Genomic DNA, 20,931 nt, shown 5'->3' on the forward strand with positions numbered 1-20,931 from the left:
CTTTGAGAAAATCCTTATACCCATCAGAGCTATACAAGTGGGACAACAGAGACCTACGCAAGGTCAGGTGGATTTCATGCTAGTTGTAATAGTGACAAGACATTAGTAGAATAAAACAGTAATAAATAAATCTTGGGTTACAAGATATAGATGTTTATTTATGTTCAGAAAAAAATAGAAAACAGTAGACTTAAAAAAATGTTATTCAACTGCTCATATTAAAATGTAACAAAAACAAGATTGAGAACTGAATGTGGAAGGAACTGAGCAAAAGTCCAAGGTGACACCAGAATCACAAGATTAACAAATTAAACGACTCCAACAAATGAAGGAAAGATAAAGGGGGGGCAGGACTTTATATACACTGAGGAATAGTTGAGGTTGAGGATAAACAGAGATGAAGACAATCAGGGCAGAGCGAATAGGACTAATGCGAGATATGAAATAACAGTAAACTTCAAAGTACAACAGGAAATAAATGAGAACTAAAACTAGAGCCAGGACTCGCACTAAACACGATAACAGAGAGAGTAAAGGATGGAGATGAGACAGAGGAAACCCTGAGGGATCTAAAAAAAGAAAATAAAAAGACACCAACTCTTAATAGTAGAAAAAAATAGAAAATAGAAAAAAACTTCTTCGTCATCAAAACGGACCCCAAAACTCTAGAACTGAAACAACACATATAAAATAAGGCTCAGCATTACACCAGACTCCATGCACTAACCAGGACTAAGTTTTAGGTAAGTTACAAATATATTAATATTGTAAAAATGTTTGCAGAAAAGTTTTTCACTATGAAATATTGTAAAATATAATTGCATAACTACATCAATAATATTTACAAAGGGCTTTTGTGGTTGCATTTAGATATTCGCATTTGGATTACATTAAGGAAACACACTGGTCTGGTTTCATTAAGAAAATAAAGAAAAAGTTTCTATTTACATTTATTTACATAGTTTATTGCTAATTTAATGGAGGCTATAAAGGCAGGATTCTGGATTTGAAACCAAATATTTTTTTATAATAATGGTATTTATCTAATCATTTACGTTAATTAGCATGTTGCTATCAATCTGTTGTATGCAAACACAAAATTAGTCTTTAACTTAAATGCGAGTCCTTTTTGTCAACAACTTGAACTATGTGACTGAAAAACTGACAGTCGAGTAGAGGCTGCTGGGATCAGCAGTGGCTGCAGCAGAAGAGGAATGAGCCTTCACAGTGCTGTAGGTCACTGCATCACCTTCATCATCACCCCGAACCTGGAAAACAAAAGCGACATAACACTGTGACCCTGAAGTGGATAATAAGCACTTTGGTTGAAGTATTGGAAGGACGCTTAGAAATTACATCCTTCTCTTTTCAGTGCCTTATTTTTCAGTTTTAAAGACAGTGATGTGGATCACCTCCAAAATAAGATGTATTCTTTCTTTGCCCATGCTAAAGTCGTCCATCAAGTCTTTTGTACTCATGTTTGCTGCAGCTCAGTTAACTTTAACATGTAAGTTTAAATTGGAATCACAGTTTGGACAAATTGCACATTAATATGTTTTTGAGATGGCTCGTTTTCATTGTTATCCAGCGATATACTGTTGTCTTTTATTCAAATAGTTCTCTGCTCGAAGCGAGTATGTAATCGGTTCTGATTGTCTGTTTGTTAGCAGCCTAGAGTCCTCGATGGTAGATACCAATGACAGCACAAGCTGAATTAATTTGGATGTAGATCGGGTCAGAGTCACACCAAATGTGCATTACATGACTTCACAATGACACACAAAGATTCATACACAACTAGACTTTCATATTAACAATGCTGACAAATGATTATGAAAACAATGCAGATGTCATCAGGCAGACGTTACCATGGTGTATAGCTGACATATAGCACTTGCCCTTATGGGGGAGTTACTGCTGTTGCTGCTGTTACCAAACAAATAAATAAATAAATAACACACAAAGACAAAACCTTACCCGAACTTTATTGTTGGTCTTGGAGTAGCTGATTATAGCGTAGGAAACTTCAGGATCCACCTACACAGTGAAGACAAGAAGATACAGACACATGACCAATGATGATGAGAAATATTTAACCCATTTGTCTATCTATAATACTACTACTATTACTACTACTACTACTACTACTAATTATTATTATTATTATTATTATTATCATTATTATTATTATTATTATCATTATTATTATTATTATTATCATTATTATTATTATTATCACACGCAGGGTATGAAATGTTTTTTTATTTCAGTCTTTGTGCAGTGGAGCTGAATCAGTCTGTTAGAGAAGATAGCCAGATGTGGATGCCCAGATGCTTGTACCTCCTCCACCACATCAACATGCTCCATATATCTATTCTCTTCCGCTTATCTTTATCAGGGTCACAGAGGGGCTGGAGCCTATCCCAGTTATCATAGGGCGAGAGGCAGGGTACAACCCGGAGACGTTGCCAGTCTTTTGCAGGGGAAACAGAGACAGACAGACAATAATACCCTCCCAGGATAAACACTGGTTATGTAGCCATCATCTTCCTTCTGAAGTCATTCACCATCTGTCTGGCCTTGTTCACATTCAGAAACAGATCATTCCTCCCAGACCACTCCTCAAAACCATCCACTAGTACTCTGTGCCGTTACAATTAGTAATACTTCAAACCATTGTATAATTGTCAGAGTGTAGGTGTAGGTGAGTTGGGTGGCATATAATCCAGATCCTGAGGTGTAGAAGGTGAGCAAGGGAACTCAATGGTTGTTAAGCTCTGATGGTGTTAAATTGTTTGGTGCAGGAACTGAACAAGATGATTTCCATAACATTGGAATCTTGTCCTGCTTCAGATTCATGTTGTAAATGTGACTCAGGATCACAGACAGCTGGATAGCACAGGTCCTCAGTGGCTTTGCTTTTATGTAGTTTCTCCAGTTGTTTTCTAATCTGTTCGGAAGTCACAGCCAACTACACCTGTAGGTCCTCAGTTCCTCCATTTCTGCAAATCTGAAGGCTTACGTCTTTGTATTAAGCAGTTTTTTCAGGTCTCACTGATCCAGAGCCTGTTCTTCTGAGTGCAGTATACAGTCCTGGCTAGTAAGATTGATCTATTCTGTGATGCTGCCAGTCAAACTGTTAAAGTTCTCTCAATGTTCACTAAATACACTGCAGTCTGTGAGGCCATGCTGTTGGCCACCATACTACACAGCACAGCGCCATGGTAACAGATATCATCTGCTATGTGTCTCACAGAATAACAACTCTTCATACATACTTAATTATTTTATCATATATTATATGTATAGTATAGTAATACTAGCATCAAAGTCTCACTGTGTCATGCATTTACATTTAGAGAACACATAAAAGAAGAAGTGGGTGTAACTCTGCTCTGGGTGTAGTGTGTGATCTCACCGAGTCCTGACTGGTTTGAGGAGCAGACTGAGTCTCTGCTGGGTTTAAACTCAGTCCCTGAAAAACAGACATAATCTGGTTACAGCAGGTGGTAAACTGAGTCTGTGAAGGCAGTTTAGTTCTTGTTAACACCCCACAGAGATGATCGGATTTGTTGTTTATTTAATGTCAGTTGAAGAAACATTTAATTATTTATAGTAAAACTCACAGCATCTTCATCCATCTGTGTTTTGTTTCCTGTAAAGACACAAAAAGTCAACTCTAACATTCACTTGAAAACTTATAGAAGTTTTATTTGTAAATGTTCTCACCTCTAGTTCTCTTCCATCTGATGAAAAACACAACTATTATCAAGAGTGAGACCAAACCCACAGCTGGAATGATGAACCACTGGATCGCTGACAAAAGGAGAAAACAAAAAGCCTCTAAAGCATTTTCTAGTTTAAAACATGGAAAATGTGACTAAAGTGGGCTGCTGTGTTTAAAAAGTCAGCTGGTATAATGTCAGAGACATTCACTTTCATTGACATTATGTAAACCAAAGTCAGTGTATTTCTATCCACAAAGAAAAAAAAAAGAAAATCCCATGAACAGAGAAGTTTGAGTTCAGATGTGTGATTTTACTGACAGTGATTAAATGAACAAATATATATCTCCACCCACAGCCATGATATTCAGAGAGAGATATTTATGTTTAATACAAAAATGAAAACATCTTCAGACCAAAAGTTTCCATCTTATGTTTCCTGTAGGATACATGTCTGACTGTCACTCAGCTAAATGTACATAAATGTAATGAAATGACTGGAATAAAAATATAAAAACCAAAATAGAAACATAAAAAGTAAAATATATGTTACAGTATATTTTTAACTTTTCATTTGCAGACACATGGTTGAGTTACCATGTTGTGAATCTGCAGATGATTTGTTGTTTGGTGTTGCGCTTTCATTTTCCACAGTTTTTGCTGTTGTATCATCTGGAATTACAAGTTAAAAAAAAGAGAGAGAGAATGTATTTTTCATGTGCTGTAAATCATCTTAAAAGGGGACTTTGAACTAAGAAATAAATAAATATTTTTGGTCAACTTAGTTTTAGTAACATCACCTGATTTTAATAATATCTTAATTGTTGTGGTTGTTTCTGATTTTCTGGCTGATTTCTTTCTTGTTTTTGCATCACCTGAATAAATGAAACAGCACATCATAAAACTTTTCCATGTTTTTCATCTGTTGTAAATTTAAGCTTTAGCTGATTTTAGTCGTATTAAATAGTTGATGATGATCTCACCTGTTTCCTCACCTGAGGTCTGATGGCTGAAGGTAAACAGCTGCACTTTTCCTGTTTTAGTATCAGTCACTTCACACTTCAGTATTTTATGACGTGATGAGTTTAAGTAATGATGTTCCAGAAAAGACAGAGTGGTGGAGCAGTCAGTCTGTGAAGTCACTATTTGTTTGTTCTCTTTGTCCACAGCTTGACCTCCAACCAGCCACTTCAAAGTGTGATGACACTCTCCATATGTCACCACAGAGCAGCTTAACATCACCTTATCAGTGTCCTTATGTTCAGTCACTGGTGAACAAAATGTAATAATGTGAGACAAAAAAACGTGTATTAAGACAGATATATTAATCACTTTAACTCATTATTATTTAATTATTATAAATATGATTAATGTTTTTTTGTTCCAAGAAGAGTTTGAGCTAAAAATATTTTGATGTAAATACTCACAGGTAATAACAGAGAAATCAACCAAAGACTGATGAACCAGAGTGTGTTTAGATGGTGTTTCCTCGACTTTGTATTGTTGACAATAATAAAAACCAACATCCTCGACTGTGAGCTTCTTTATAAGCAGAGAACAGTTCGCTGTAACACTCAGTCTGTCTGATTTAGTTTTGGCTTCTTCACCAATCTGTCCAAGTTTGATCAGCTCGACTGTTGTTTGTTTGTTTCTTGAAGTAAAGATCCACGTAGTACCATCATGGTTATTCTGCTCATCTATCACATTTAGACAAGGCAGAGTGACGTCATCTCCAACTTTCATAAACATGGATGTTTCATTTACAGATACTGTTGAGAAGATTGAAGAGAAATATGAAAAATAAATTAGAATACAGCAATTTTTACAATCAGAGTGAAGATTATTTCAGACACAAGTTTATAAACAGAGCATGCTCAGCTGTCTTATTTACTGTAAAGGTTTGTGATTTGAATAATACTGGTAATATTTAGTTTTACTGCTATTAAAATGTTTCCTGTATTCTTACCTGCAATCTGAATCATCAACATCAGACATAAAAACATTTGAATCCATCTGAATTCATCCATCATGCTTCTCTGTCTCACTTCGTTCTTGTTCTTGATCTCGACTGTCACACTCTCTGAACTGTTGACTCTTTAAGACTGTTTGTACTTCCTGTTATTTGTCAGTCGTCACATCGTCATCGCAACTTTAGCAATTATCAGTTCTTTCCCCTTTTTGTTGATGTTTATGTTTCATAGAGGGGTTCATCAGCTATTTACATCTCTGAAATTCATGAATGCATTTTTTATAAAGAAAAACTATTGTAAAGAGAAACGATAAGAAGACTCAGCAGGTGGGCATTGTGTCCATTTGTGACAATGACGTGTTTGACACCATAAAAATAAAAAGATGACTGAGGACGATGAATGTGTGAAGATTGTTTGTAAAGATAAATGTTTCCATCCTTTCTTTTAACAGAGCTTGTTAGAAAACAGACAGCACATAAGAACAAACAGTCGAAGTATCAAACTCCTACATGCAGGCTGATGTCTAAGAGATGAAGATATCCAACTGCAGCTATAGAAAATACAGCAGATAAGATATTTTAGTGGACTGAGACCCTCCTCTTCCTCATTGTTAACATGAAGCACTTTCTTTCTGAAAGCTGAAGAGGAAGTGTTTCTGTGAGAGTGAGGGAACTGCAGCAGCATCAGAGCTCCGGACGTTTGACTCTGTAATAATGACCAGATAAACATCAGAAACACAAATGATTAAAACACTGATGAAGCCTCTGTTTTGGACCCATTTTCTCATTTGTCAGTTTGTCCATCTTTGACTCGTCTCGTTTGACTGAAATGCATCTTTGCGTTAAAGGATGCACCTGTCCAACCACTAAATGGATCTCTCTCTTCTCTCTCCTCTGTTCTACAAATGAGTTTGGGGAATTACGATATCCTCTCATCATGGTGTACTATTTAATGAGTCACAGTCAGGAGGATGCAGGAGAGAAAATAAGGGAGGCCAAATTAGAGGAATGAGAAATACCCTGGGAGATGCAGGTGTGATTAATAGGTGACTGTACACCAACTGACAGACTGAGGACCTCTGGCGGACAGAAAAGGGTAGTACATGAAAAAAGAGCTCAGCCCTAAAAATGTGATAATTAATTATTTATTTTGCATAAATAGGGCTTTGAGTTGACGTCATGCCGCAGTGCATTGTGGGATCGCGGCGCCATGTCAGAAGGCCACAAATCAAAACAAACACACTGGGCGTTTCTCAATATGCGTACTTGTGCGTACTTGCGTTCTCGTGTACTCGTGATACGTCATCAGTCGGAGACCAAGTACTGTACGCATCAAGCCGAGAACGCGAAAAAGTCCCGGATGTGTTCTCGCTCCGCCCGTTTTATCGAGCATGCATCGGTGTGGACTTCGTACAGCTAAATATCCCAGAATGCATTTCGTCCAGAACAGCGGACTCCCGGCACATCGTTTTCACCCCCCCCCCGCCCGCGGTCTTTTCGCTACTCAGGTTAAACAAACCCCAGCAGCTGTCTATAGTATTGAGTGTCCACTAAAATAAAAATAAAAGCGTTCTAACATCTCACCTGCTTGTTTTTATTAAGGTATGTACACGTATGTACATGTACACTATTTTCATTAATAGAGGTTTCACTACTGAGGTTAAAAATGATATATAAGTCACTTAGATCACTTCTAAATGTTAATGTTTGGTTTATTTCAGTGTTTTATTTGTTCCTGAGTAAACCGGTTTGGCTGTGATTAAAGTTAAGCTTCATAACATGTTACTTACAGTTAAATTAAGAGGGGACGGCAGTAAAAACTCCGGACCTGTGACATCATCACGTACGCTGGTGTTCCAATTGTACAAATCACGAGTCCGTGCTCGCGTTCTCGGCGAGTCCGTACTCCCGTGCGTTCTCGGCCAGTACGTACTCGCCGAGAACGCGAGTACGTACTGCGTACTCGCGTACTTGAGAATTGAGAAAGGGCCACTGTGTTGGAAGCAGGACTGCCAGAACCACGCTTAAAATCAACGCAAAAGACAAAGGGCTGTATCGCGACCGACTGCGCCCAGACGCCAAGAAACGGTACATGGAAAAAATAGCGTGCATCGGTAATGTATGAAAAAAGGCAGTGGAGCAGAAACCCAGACAGCCTACCGCCGTTGTCCTATCCAGATATCGTGGCGTACCTTGTCTGTGGAGTCAGCGCATACACGGCGAATCATTTTCGGAATTATAAATTCCTGGAGGCGCACATCTAATTCACAAACGGTTGGGTACAAGATTTGGCCGTTTTTAAGCCTCCACGTTGTGAGTACGTAATCATATGATCAACGTACTCACAACGTGGAGTATCTTGGAGTATCTTGGTCATATATATGACCAAGATACAGCCAGAGGTTGCCAGCTGTGCGTTGCCATTTAAATAGCTTGCATTTCATGTGTATGTACTTGCTAATGTCAACAGATCTTGAATAAAAAAAATAAACATACTTTTCTTTTCTGTTTCATATTTCATATGCTGGTTTGCCTGCATAATGCCAAATAATACGCTACTCCGTCAACATGACGTGGTTCTGCAGCATCACACATTAGGATGTTTTAAATAATTATCTATGACCTCAGCGCATTCAAAATAACACTAAAAGCCTATTAAGAGAGATATGAATTTATTTAGAACTCACCGGAAAGAAAATGCCGCGAGCAAACGGCAGAGGGGGGATGGCAGAGAACTCGATATCCGCTCGTCTGACCGCTGCAATCCAAGCCTGACGTCTTCGTTTAGTAATATCGGATACATGAGATCCCTCCCGTTGCCTCCAGGAGGGGAAACGATGAAAAGAGATCCAATTTTCCAGCTTCTTGCCTTCCCTATCGTGTGATCTAACGTTGCAACACAGCACGTACGAACCATAGCTGACGCTTCCGTGTGCTTTCCTTGGCCTAGTCAAAGGAGTTTGCAAAGAAAAGCGTCTGGACTTCTTTGAGTTGCTTGAAGACGTTTCACCTCTCATCCGAGAAGCTTCTTCAGTTCTAACGGTGCGTTCACACCGAACGCGATAGGCGCGGGCGAAAACGCCCCAAACGCCCCTAATTTGACGCGTGCACATTCGCACCTCAACGCGTGTCCAACAGAAATCCATCGCGCCTCAAAATTGCATCGTCTCACGCGCGTGAACCGGAAATGTGGGAGGAATGTGGGAGGAAGTTGTGCCAGACGGTATCTTTGCTAGATGGCAGCTGCCGAGCTAGCGCTTGAAGAGAGAGTCTCCCTTCTCTATTTACTGTGGAGAGCAGAGCAGCGGCGTTAAGGACGTCCTCGCCGTACCTGGGTCCGGTCCTCCAGAGGCATGAGCAGTTTGATGAGATTCACCACTTGCCCCAAGAGCTGCGCCTGGATGACGGCGATGACAGCGATATCACGGTCTTTCCCTCGCCCAGTGTGAGGAGCTGCTGTCCCGCGTCGGTCCCAGGATCGCCCGCCTAGACACCAACTACAGGCGCTCAATCCCACCTGCAGAGCGCCTGTCCATCTGCCTGAGGTTAGTAAAAGTGTTTAATACGGTAGTCCTTTATTGATACCTGTGCTAATATATGCTAAACCATCCGTTTATACACTGCTAACATGGATGTGCTATGCTAACAGTGAATGCCGTCTGTGTTTACTGATAGCAAACTGTGGTATGGAGACAACTGTTTATAATATTTCTAGTGATACTTGAAAGGTCTCATCAAGTCCCGATTTAATTCGATTTATGCTGTTATCAGTGTTAGCAATGATAGCATGGTTGTGGTGTCTATCAGTGTATTCTCTCGGTGTTTGCTGATATCACACTGTGGTATGAGGCCCACTGTTGGTAATCTTTGTAGTGATACTCACTCCTTTTTTTTATTTAGACCTGGTTTAATTCTGGTATAGTTGAATATTTGTATATAATCCCTGCAGCTGTCAGACTCTATAACAGGGGTCACCAGCCTTTCTTAAAACTGAGAGCTAGATGAAATTGTGAACAGTTTGGTTCATCTTTAGTTAGAATATGCTAGATAGAATCATATATCTTGATAAGCTGTCTTATCACAGGTTAATTTTTCAAAAATATTAACAATGATTTAAGCAAGGAAAGGGCTACATGTCAACATACAACTCTTTATTTCTGTTAATGTCTTACTTCATTCCTACCTGATTCACATGTTGAGGAATTATGAGAGATTGGCTCACTGTAGTGGTAAAAGTCGCTACCAATCAAATTATGATATGTTAAAGTTAAAACAAAACACAACTGTTTTATATTATATCTAATATATATTATGTAATTATCCTTGTAATTACAAAATGTTGTATGTAAGATTTATGTTTTGTAATTTAAATCTGACATCACAAAAGTATTTTGGAATTTGAATAATGTATTTTGTAACTGCAGTACACATAATACTAATTTTGAACAATTTTGTCCAGGTCCCTTGCCACTGGGGACTCCTTCAGGACCATGGCGTTCAGTTTCAGAGTCGGTGTGTCCACGGTGTGCCAGATCACCCTCCAGGTAGCGACGGCCATCTGGGACTGTCTAGTGGACGACTTCATGGCTGTGCCTTCACCTGGAGACTGACAGTCCATCACAGAGGGATTCCAGGAGCGCTGGAACTTCCCTCTCTGCTGTGGAGCTCTGGATGGGAAGCACGTCCAGACAAAGGCCCCCCATATATCATATAGGAGACACACACATTGATATACACTAAATATTTATTTCATGTCTTTTTTTGTGGTGCCCAAATTTATGCACCTGCTTGATTTTGTTTAAACAATTATTGCACACTTTTTGTAATTCCAGTAAACTTCTTTTTACTTCTCAAATATCACTGTGTGTGTCTCCTTTATGATATTTAACTGACATTTTTTATTGTAACAACCAACGATTTATACAGGAAAATAATGGCTATTATCAAGGTTGCCCAAACTTTTGCATCCCACTGTATTAGTATATTTTGTCATTAGTATAATATGAAATAAATTCTACATGTGTCAAGTCGTGTGCCAACATTTGCTGTGTAGTAGAACTGAGACATTAGTCATTATAAAAATTTATTTGAAATAATATTACAATTCTCAAACAGAAAAACATTAAACATAAATATATAAAATATAAGTATTTACAGAGAGACAGGAATAAAAAGAACCCAGCTGCTCTCCAGAGCAGGAACAAGGCTGAGGAGGAAATGCTCCATTGGAGACTGGCGTGGCCTCTTTAGGAACTCCAGGATGGCCAGCTCCACCACCGATGGACCGTCCTGGGACCCGTCCCTCGTCTGCCTCGGAGCTGTCCTCCTCTCTGGGCCTGTAAAACAGCACAAAACACAAAGAAATGAGAAGGCTGCTACTAGATTTTCATTTCAACATTGAAAAAACAAAAACAAAACACAGGATATAATCGGACTGGTTGTAGACATTTAGTAAAGTGATCACAAGGGAATCCCACCGAGTAAAAAGCTATCAGTGCTTGCTGTACATCTGATGCTACAATTGCATACCTGTGGGTGCAACAGCAGGAGGAGCTGAGAGACTGGGGAGCAAAGAGAAGCAACAGGGGATGCTCTGCTGCAGAATCAGCTGGTTCTATCAAGACAATATTAAATGTTAACAGGTTTTAAACAATAGTCATAGAGAAAGTATATACAGTGGTCCCTCATTTATTGCAGCAGGGGTTGTCAGAATAACTAGCCCCTCGCCACGTACTTTATACACTTTTTTCCCCACACACATGAACATTAGTCACAGTTCTCACAAGTTGATTCTCAAAGTGCAAACCTTTGTAGATTGCAAAACGTAAAAGTATTATTATGCCGCGTTTTGTCTTCATCTGCCTGCCGCTTTCGTGCGCCTTTTTCCCTCGCGGTGCAGGTGTCTATTTCCGAATGAGGGTCATAGTTATGGGTGTTTTCGTGCCGTTTTATCTATTGGACGTGATGGTTATCAAAACAAAACATGATAAATTTGACAAGCGCAGGAGACCCGACATGAAGGAGATTTGTCAATCAGGCTGCAGAATGCAACGCTGTACTGTGCAAAAAAAAAAAAAAAAAAATAAATCAGCGAAAAAGCGAGGCAGTGACAGATGAGCGGGACCACTGTGTGCTGTTTATTAATAAACAAAATATATTCCTATATGACAACATGCATAAAAGCAGAACGGTATTTGTACATCAGTGGGAAAATAGCGGTGGCTTGCTAGCTTTTGCGTGGCTTCATCAGGTCAGTCTGAAAATTAAAAAGCAGAATGAATGTACTTACCAGGTTGCCCGATCTCCTCACTTATGTGCCTCAAAGCTCGGTCCTTTTTATTCCTGTCTTGGTAGAAGTAGCAGCTGGCATCATACAGCTCCGGGTGATTAGCCACGGCACTGATCAGCTTTTCCTCCATACTGAATGAAGAATGAAGGGCGTGGGCTGGATCTGCCCCTTTGACCTAGGTCACAGCCACGTCACCAGGCTCCTGATTGGTTGTCGCGGCGCGATTTGACGCTGGAGTTCAGATTTTCCAACTCGAGCGGTAGAGGCGAAACACGCGTATGCACAAAATGCACGCGCGTGGTTTTTTTCGCGAGTCAAACGCGCCCCACGCGCTACACTGATGCACGTTTCAGGCGTTTTGGCGTTTTCGCGACGCAAATCTGCCTCCGAATTTTCCCCGGACGCGCAATCGCGTGTCATCGCGCTCTTTCCATTGACTTTACATGTAAACCTGACGCTCTGGCCGCCTCTATCGCGTTCGGTGTGAACACACCGTAAGGTCAAATCATTGCCTGTAGAAAACATGGATGACGCGACAGCACCCCAAAAATGAAGCCAAAACGTCTCTATCGCCCCCTGGTGTCTGGCTGCAGTATAGGTCATAAACCCCGCCTCCTCCATGTTAGCGGATGGGACTGGGGTCAGACTAAAATAAATTAATTCTCCTTAGATAATTTTTTTCCAAAGATTCTTTCTTTTGTTATCAATAGTTCTCATCATGCTGATTGATGTCCAAGGGGTCTCCTTTCCCATAAGTTTGATTCTAATTCCTACCGCGGTGATGTTAAATTGGGGTGAAACGTCATCGTAACAGCTTTGACTGGCAGCTGCAGTCACGGAGAAACTTGCGTATCTCTGTTCGGGAATAGCAGATAGAGCTACGGAGCTAGGAGGGCCAGCGTTTACGCTACGAAAACACGACCGACTGTTTTAACCTGACAGCCTGAGGTGATCTTCAGTAAACTGGACTACCCGACAGAAGGACCCGAGGCCCCGCTGCACTTTTTCGGTAAGTTAAACGTGTTTGTAAGCTAATCCGTAACTACCGTCCTTAGCTAGGTCCTGAGACCTAGCTAGCTAAAATTAGCACTCGGCTGTCAGGGTTCGTTTAGCTAATCTGCAGGTGAATGAATTTACTAAAGAAATCAAGAGAAACTCCCCGGGCTACTCAGTCACTAATTACTGTTACTGTACTTTTATTACAAGTATTATACTGTAAAAGCAACAGGCTGCACTCTGCTTCAGCTCCTGTGCAGAGCTGAATATTAAATATGTGCAAACAACAGCATGTTTTCAGTCTCTTGCCACATCTGTAAAGACAGTCACATCTTTTTTAAAAGCTTGTACTTCAGTAACTCCTCATTAATCAGGAACTATGGATTAAAGTACTGTAGTGTACTGTAATACTGAAAAAAATGTAAGAGAAGAACTTCAGATCCTGAGTGTGTGAGGACAGAAGAATCAGCTTTATTTCAATTTTGAGGGATAAAATTTATATCTGAGTTTGATGGTTCTGTTCTCTTTGTGATTACAGGAGCTGCCCTCAGATTCAGACCTCAGCACCATCCAGTGACAGCAGACAGATCATCCAACATGTTCACATGTTAACTGCAAAATGAACTGATGAAAACAGTGCAAAGGTTAAAGTACCACACATGCTGTAGTGAAAGCTGCAGCTTTATTGATAAAGTTAAAGACAAAAAAACAAAAGGATTAATCACTCATGTAACTGTGTCACTATATATCAGCATTAATAGGACCTCAGTTTGGTGTTTCACAAAGCTGCTGATCTCAGACCTGCACAGCTTCCGTTTTAAACACTTGATGTACTCAGCTGCATGAAAAGCATATGAGATTTTCTCTAACACAATTAAATAAAACCTGATGAAGGTCAAAGGTCGTCACTTGTATGTTGAACTACAAACTTGTCATCTGGAATTCTTTCACAGTTTTTTGCAGATAGTGTGTTATTTACCATAAAGTGATTCAGAGTTATTCATACCAGAGTAACCAGAGAGGATCATATATTTTTAAATATATAACTTACAGGACTGAATATAATATCTTTATGTAAATGTTCGGAGCCTCTGGGGAGTATCCGAGTATTTATAACATTACACAAACCAAAAGTCTCAATCACAGTGTTCATGAAATGCTGGGTGTATCCATCTTCTGGGGCGGGCCTACGGAGGAGTGCTGAAGATTTCCCTGTAAGGGATCTGCTGGTGAAGATCATGAGTCCTGCTTGATCAATGCGATGAGCTTCAGTCTTCCTGGTGTTTCTTAAATGATGCCTCTTTCAGCGGGTCAACAGAACATCTGGCACAGGACAGCTGTGATGAAAGAAAAGGAAGAAGTTTCTCCAAACCTCTGGACCCAGGAAACCCAGCTTGGTCCTGATGGTCCCCCTCACTAGTTTCTCTCCAGGGTGAATGTAGCTGTTGATATAATATGGACTCTATTATTAAATGAAAAGAACAAATTAGACTACACTACTGAAACGTTCTGCTGATGTTTTTAAAGTTTCCATGTTACCAGGATGCAGAGGGCTCTGAAGATTTAAATAGTTTTAGATCCATTACACTCACAGTCTTATGTTAAAATCTCAAAGGACAGCATTATATTTTTGATATTAACAGTAACTCTGGGCTTCTGTAGAGTGTGCAGCTGATCTCATCGCTGTCTAAAAATGGATAAAAAAACACATAAGTGCTGAATCCTTCAATAACAGACTATTAGAGTATTAGGTGTGTAGCATCGCTAACTAGCTAGCAACAAGCCTCCAACACAGTGCGTATGCTAGCGCCTAATCTAGCTAACGAATTAACAACAGAGTGATTTTAGAACTATAAGATGATAAGCTGTGTGTCTTTTTTATAACAGTGACGTGCAGTGGCGGTCCTAGCCTGTTTGGCGCCCTGGGCGAACACCCCCTCTGCCCCCCCCCCCCACACACACACACACACACATGAAGAGAGAGAGAGTATGCATAGTATGCAAACGGCTACTAAACAGACATCATAATTCGTCATACAAGGGGAACAGGACAAATCAACAATTGACACTGACTATTTAATATTATATTATTGTATATATTGTTTGGAGTTTAGTCTCTTACTGTTACTATTTTTACCATTTCTTCTTGGAGGAACTGTAACCCACATAATTTCCTTAGGGATTAAGAAAGTATTCTGATTCTTAATGTTTTAGGATACATGACCTGCCATTATCCAATGACACATCTGCTTACCTGTATCTTTTGCTCGTTTCTCCTTGTAGGAGCCATAATTAAATGTATTGAATTTTAATGATCACTGGGTTTTCATTTGTTTGGTTGCTATGGTGATGTGTAACGGGAGTCATGTGGGTGCTAGCGGTGACATTAAGAGGGCGTTGTCAGTCTGTCTTTCACTGGTTTGATTTTGACAGAGAGGAGGGCTGGGTAGCCGTAGTTTTTGTTGACCGCAGCACAACGAGTTTCCCCTTGTTGCATTAGAGCCTGTGATGTTTTAAGAGCTTGAATCGCGAGCCGATCACATTACTCTGTACTCTTTTCAAGCACTTTAATAAACAAGCAAGCAATTCCACCTATCGCATTATTGCGTAAAGTTGACAGCGCGTCAGGCAGGCTCAATCCCCAGCCTCTAGCGACTGTGGAAGTCGCTACACTCTTCCTCTTCTTTTCTCTTTTTTTTTAAACTTTAAAAACGGGTTGTGTGTGAGACTTTAAATCAACAAAATATAAAATATACATTTTAAATTGTTATTGATCCCTTTACCCCTGGTCCTAAAGTGTATTTTTTTTTTTTTTACTCTTAAATATTTATTGTTCGTTTACCTGCACTGCTGTAACTGGAGCTTCGTCGTCTCGTCTCTCTCTATACTGGACTGTATGTAGCGGAGATGACAATAAAGTTTACTTTGACTTCAGCAGCGAGCAGGCGCACTGAGGGCTCTCGCGCTCACTTTTCACGCTGCTCCAGCCAGCCAGAGAATCCCCCACTGCCCCGCCCTCTCCTCCCTGCGCCGCAAGCAGCAGGTGCACCTCGCAAACGGAGGGCGCCGTTACTCCCAGCTAATGGGCGATAGAAAACCGATCAGTGCCTATGCCATTCCCAATATGCGCTGGCATGATGTCTGGGCAGCATGAGTACGAGCAATTTTTTTTTTGCCGATGCCCGTGATGCCGCCCCCCACCACGATGCCGCCCCGGGCAACCGCCCGTATCTAAAACCGCTACTGGTGACGTGGTTGTATTTACCTTAATTAAAGGAGTCGTCAGTCGCGGTAAACCAGCAAAAAAACTCGAGCAGCCTGGCTACGTAAAAAGTGTAGGGGGGCGTGTTTGCGGTCACGTCCAGCGGGTGTGTGGGCAGGAGCGTTACACAGTCGCTCCACCTCAAGACACTACTGCGCAGACTCTGGCTCCAAATTTGCAAGATGGCAGCCTCCACAAGCGGGATATTTTGGCTTCATTTTTGCACAATGGTAGGAGGCGGTGTCGCGTCGTCCATCTTTTCTACAGTCAATGGGTCAAATGGCCGAGAGTCCCAGATTTAAACCCAGTGGGAGTATCCCCCCAAAGAGGGACAAAGGACCCCCTGATGATCCTCTAATCACATGCGCCGAGGTGCAACCTCCTTTGACTACGATGACCTGGATGACTGAGAACCTTCACAGACATAGGTCGTGTCCAAATTCATGGGCTGCCTCCTCCTGAGGCCGCATTTGTAGACCGATTACGTCACAGCGACGCGCCGAAGGCTGTCCAAATTCATAGGCTGCTCCGAATGCAGCCGACAAATGGGTCCTCATTTTCTCCGAATTTGAGGATGGGTCTGATGTATCCTTCTTTGCCCATCATATCCCAGAATTCATAGCGCGGCCCAGCCAAACTCTAGTTTCCGGTAATGGCGGCCGGTACTACGTTTTAAAATTACTCTTATTAATTTTTCTGGGTGACAAAATAAACTTTTAACATATTTTCAGGCGAGAAAGTAGCTGTGTAAACATCAAATATCTGCTCGGTTTATCAAGATATCGCATATTTGGAAAAGTGCTTCGACGTTTTCGGAGACGCCTGCTACCCACCAGCTCGATAGCGAGCCGGGAGCTCGAGGGTCACTGAAGCCGCCGAGAACAGCACAACTCCCGGCACATCATTTTCAGATCACCGCGGACTTTCGCTACTCGGGTTAAACGTAGTATATAAGTATAATCATGAAATATAACCTGAGACAACCTAAAAATGCTATTGTTGGGCTTTTACAGTGTTTTGTTTGTTCGTGAGTAAATCGGTTTGGCTGAGATTAAAGTTATTAGATTAGATTACATAAAATAAAACTTTATTAATCCCCCGAGTGGGTTCCTCCTTGGTTTTTATACAGCTGACTAAACGTCAAACAGAAAACTGATTAAACAGAAGTGTGAGACGGTCGAGAATTTACTCCAGTGTCCTGTTATATTTTATATAGCAAGGAGCAGACGGCCGAGTTTATTAAACTCCACCGAGACAGCCTTGGCCTACTGTCATGGCGGGAGGGGGCGTGGCCCCGCTCCCGTGACATCACGCTCCAAAGCCCTATACAGTTTCACCTGCAGCAAACACTGAAACTGGATAGAAATTTGTTTTAATATTGACATCAAATTATCATAAACAAGACAGAATATTTATACAGATTCTAAAGATCATTAAAGACATGTTATAAAACGCACATTGGACAAAATACAAGATAGTTAGGACATAAAAAACATATTTAATCAGACTAAAACAAAAATACCATGAAACACACACACACATACGCACACACACGCACACACACACAGACACACACACACACAGACTTGGTTTAAATGACATGACTGCATTCAGCAAGATATGGTTTTAACAAGTAATGACCCAGCATTAGTGCAGTGCAACTGGCTTCAGCTGCTCTTCATTATGTTAAATCCCAGGATGAACCTGGTCATGAATTTGTCATGCTGCAGTGTCCAGCCGGAGGCGAGCAGCTGCCAGAGTACCCGACAATCATCATTCAGTCACAGAAGGGCTGACAGTGCTGACACTTCTGAGAGCTCTGAATACATTAACATAGATATAACTTAGATTAACATAGAAGTCAAAATGGACTCATCATATCTAAGATATTTAATGTGTAAAACCAGATGAGATGATACTGATAACATAACAGCAGTGATTTTATGAGCAAGTTGTTGATCAGTGCAGTCAGATAGAAACAGCAGAGTCTCTCAAATTTTCATAGTTGACTGGAGCATCTTCATCTCTATCATAATGTACCTGTCAAATAAATTATTATTAGTCCTTTATTCATCCAGGTAAAAATCTCATTGAGATTAACATCTAATTTCCAAGAGAGACCTGGCATCATGGCAGCAAAAGTCAAAAGTACATGCATCACATAATTACATAACAATTAAAAAATACAATATTCCTACAAACATGTGAGAAATATACAACAACAGATCATTAAGAGTGACATTAAAAACAATCACAGTGACTAAAAGAGTTATTCTCTCCTTTCTTTAAGATGCACTTAAAACGTAACCATTTCTGACATTTTCAGTTCCTTCTGCAGATTATTCCAGGAAACAGGGGCAGCATATTTAAAAGGCTTTTTTCCTAATTCTGTTCTGATTTTTGGGACAATCAATTGTATGATATCATGGGACCAATAGTGGCCGCTATCATAATGTACCTGTCAAATCAATAGAAACAAGAAAAAATATATCAGATTGGATTTAGACAAATACATTTTCTTTTTTTTAAATCCTGTCTTGTCTGAGAGTGTTTGCATTCAGAATCATGATCTGTGATGTTGTGCCAAACACATTTGCTTCTCCAACATGAGCTCTACAAATTCTTTACAGGCTCCTCTTGTTTTTCTGTTTCCTTGACCTGTTTATTTATTCATTTCTGTTACATTTTTTCTGTTTTTCCAGGATACGTGTAATGACACACCTGCCCCCAAAGGCCATTATATGGTGCATGGTGATGTGTCATTAGCTGCAAAGATGTAATTAAAAAAGGAGGGGTGGGTCATTGTCCAGTACAGGCGGCAAAGACACATGAATGACCCAAACCACTGTGGTCTGTGCAGCCCACGCCCCCTCCTAACACACACACGCTTCACTCTGCTGCCTTCTAGCAAGAGTTACCAGAGCATTTAAGTCCTCACTGCCAGACTGTGAAACAGTTTCTTCCCTCAAGCCGTCAGACTCCTGAACACTCAGTTATTGGAGACACACACACACACACACACACACACACACACACACACACACACACTCACCTTCATGAAAATATAAGACTGGGAGCTGGAAGACTACCCCAAGAGTGAGAGAGACAGCTAACAACTGGCTGAGTAAGCACCCCCATTCCCCACACCCCACCACAGGGTGCAACCAACTGCTAACCTGAGTTTGCAGTGACAACGCCCCAGAGCACCACAGTGCCTGAGGCAGCACCTGTTGCTCCCACTGCAAATACCAGTTGAGAGCATATAGATGAGTCCCAAGTCATGGGACTGCATCCCAACCACAGTTATTTTCACACTTGACAACAGACAAACAAAAAAAGGTCAAACTAGCAAAATAGCCTGAGTCTGAGACAAGCTTCAGCCAGCAATTGATGCCCCCCTCCCCCCATCTCCAAAAAAGGGCCTGCGTGCATTGAAGAGCCCCTGAGACACAGACGGGACATACTGATGCAGGCCAACCCACCCAACAGAGTGAAGCAGCCACGGGGGGCTTAAACCACTCCCAGACAGGAAGAGACCCAGCCAAAAACTGGGCAACCCAGGGAACCAGGGCTCCAGGCCCTGCAAGTGGAAGAAGAGCCCAGCCACCCAACCAGGACCTGCAGCCATGAGCACAAAATGCAGCACATCCCAAGACTGCAAGGGAGTCCCCACCCCAGCTCTTCACCACCACCACCTGAGAACGTCTATGACAGGAAATTTACATGATTAATAGATTAAAATTTTCATTTACAAATATCAACATTGTTGTCATCAACATGACACATATGAATACAGATTATTTATAAACAAACATGATTTATTATGTGTTAGCATATTTATTTATTCAGTGCATGTGGGTTGTTTTTTGTTGTTTGACATTTTCCTGTTTTTAAACTAGTTCATTTATTTCAATTAATCAACTTATTTGTTTGTAACCAGGTTAAAATGGTCATTTATTGAAATGTGTTAAAATATTTTAATTTTTTGAATTCTTTCTAAGAATATAAAAAATAATGGTTTAAGTATTTAGAAAAAAATTGGAATTACTTTTAAAAGGGGTACAATGTGTTTAATAAGTTTAAAAGAGAATTTGCATTATATATGGTTTATTTTTACAAGTATCCTGTTTATTATGAAGAGCTCACGATTGTGAAAGGCACTGAATGTGGTTGTGATCGGTAGCTGGACTGTGAGAATTTGCGATGGAAAGTACGAGAAGTTTGTAGAAGTGTGTATGTATGAACTGGAGTATCTGCTCGAAATCCACCGAGCAGCTGCTCACTTTAGTTTTAGTTCAAGATCCCTCGCCATCGTGGAGATGCTCGCTGACCTCTCTACATTCCTTCATACATAACTGGTATGATCTGGTCCAATTTCAGATGGCATACTGTTCCAGATCATTTTCTAATAACTTCATTTCATTGTCTCAGCCACGGATGATAACTGGAGACGTACAAAGCTATAAATAAAGCTACAGAAAAATCAACTGGTGGCCTATAGAAGCCATGTCCTCCACCCTCTGGAAACATGGGACCACAGAGCCTATAGAAGCAGCATAAAAATAACGTCTACAGTGAGTCTAAGTTTGACAATGAAACAACGTCCACAACCAAATTTGGACTATAAATAGCCCGTACACGGAGACCGTACAGATGTCAACACTTGACGTTTAGTAGACATCAGAAAAAA

At 40.6% G+C, this 20,931-nt stretch overlaps 1 protein-coding gene across 1 annotated transcript; it reads right to left on the reverse strand.

The window, feature by feature from the left end:
• Positions 1 to 1,124: 1,124 nt before the first annotated feature.
• LOC134642717 (uncharacterized) lies at positions 1,125 to 12,113 on the reverse strand. Its single transcript, XM_063494668.1, has 11 exons — positions 11,984 to 12,113; positions 9,026 to 9,180; positions 6,289 to 6,400; positions 4,709 to 4,993; positions 4,526 to 4,600; positions 4,323 to 4,397; positions 3,730 to 3,816; positions 3,627 to 3,655; positions 3,419 to 3,475; positions 1,978 to 2,037; positions 1,125 to 1,268 (listed from the first exon to the last, which is right to left on the reverse strand). Exons 1-11 carry the CDS (start codon positions 12,111 to 12,113, stop codon positions 1,146 to 1,148), a joined length of 1,188 nt encoding a protein of 395 aa, XP_063350738.1. The 3' UTR covers positions 1,125 to 1,145.
• Positions 12,114 to 20,931: the final 8,818 nt, after the last annotated feature.

This window comes from Pelmatolapia mariae, linkage group LG15, assembly GCF_036321145.2.
Source record: "Pelmatolapia mariae isolate MD_Pm_ZW linkage group LG15, Pm_UMD_F_2, whole genome shotgun sequence".
Taxonomy (NCBI): domain Eukaryota; kingdom Metazoa; phylum Chordata; class Actinopteri; order Cichliformes; family Cichlidae; genus Pelmatolapia; species Pelmatolapia mariae.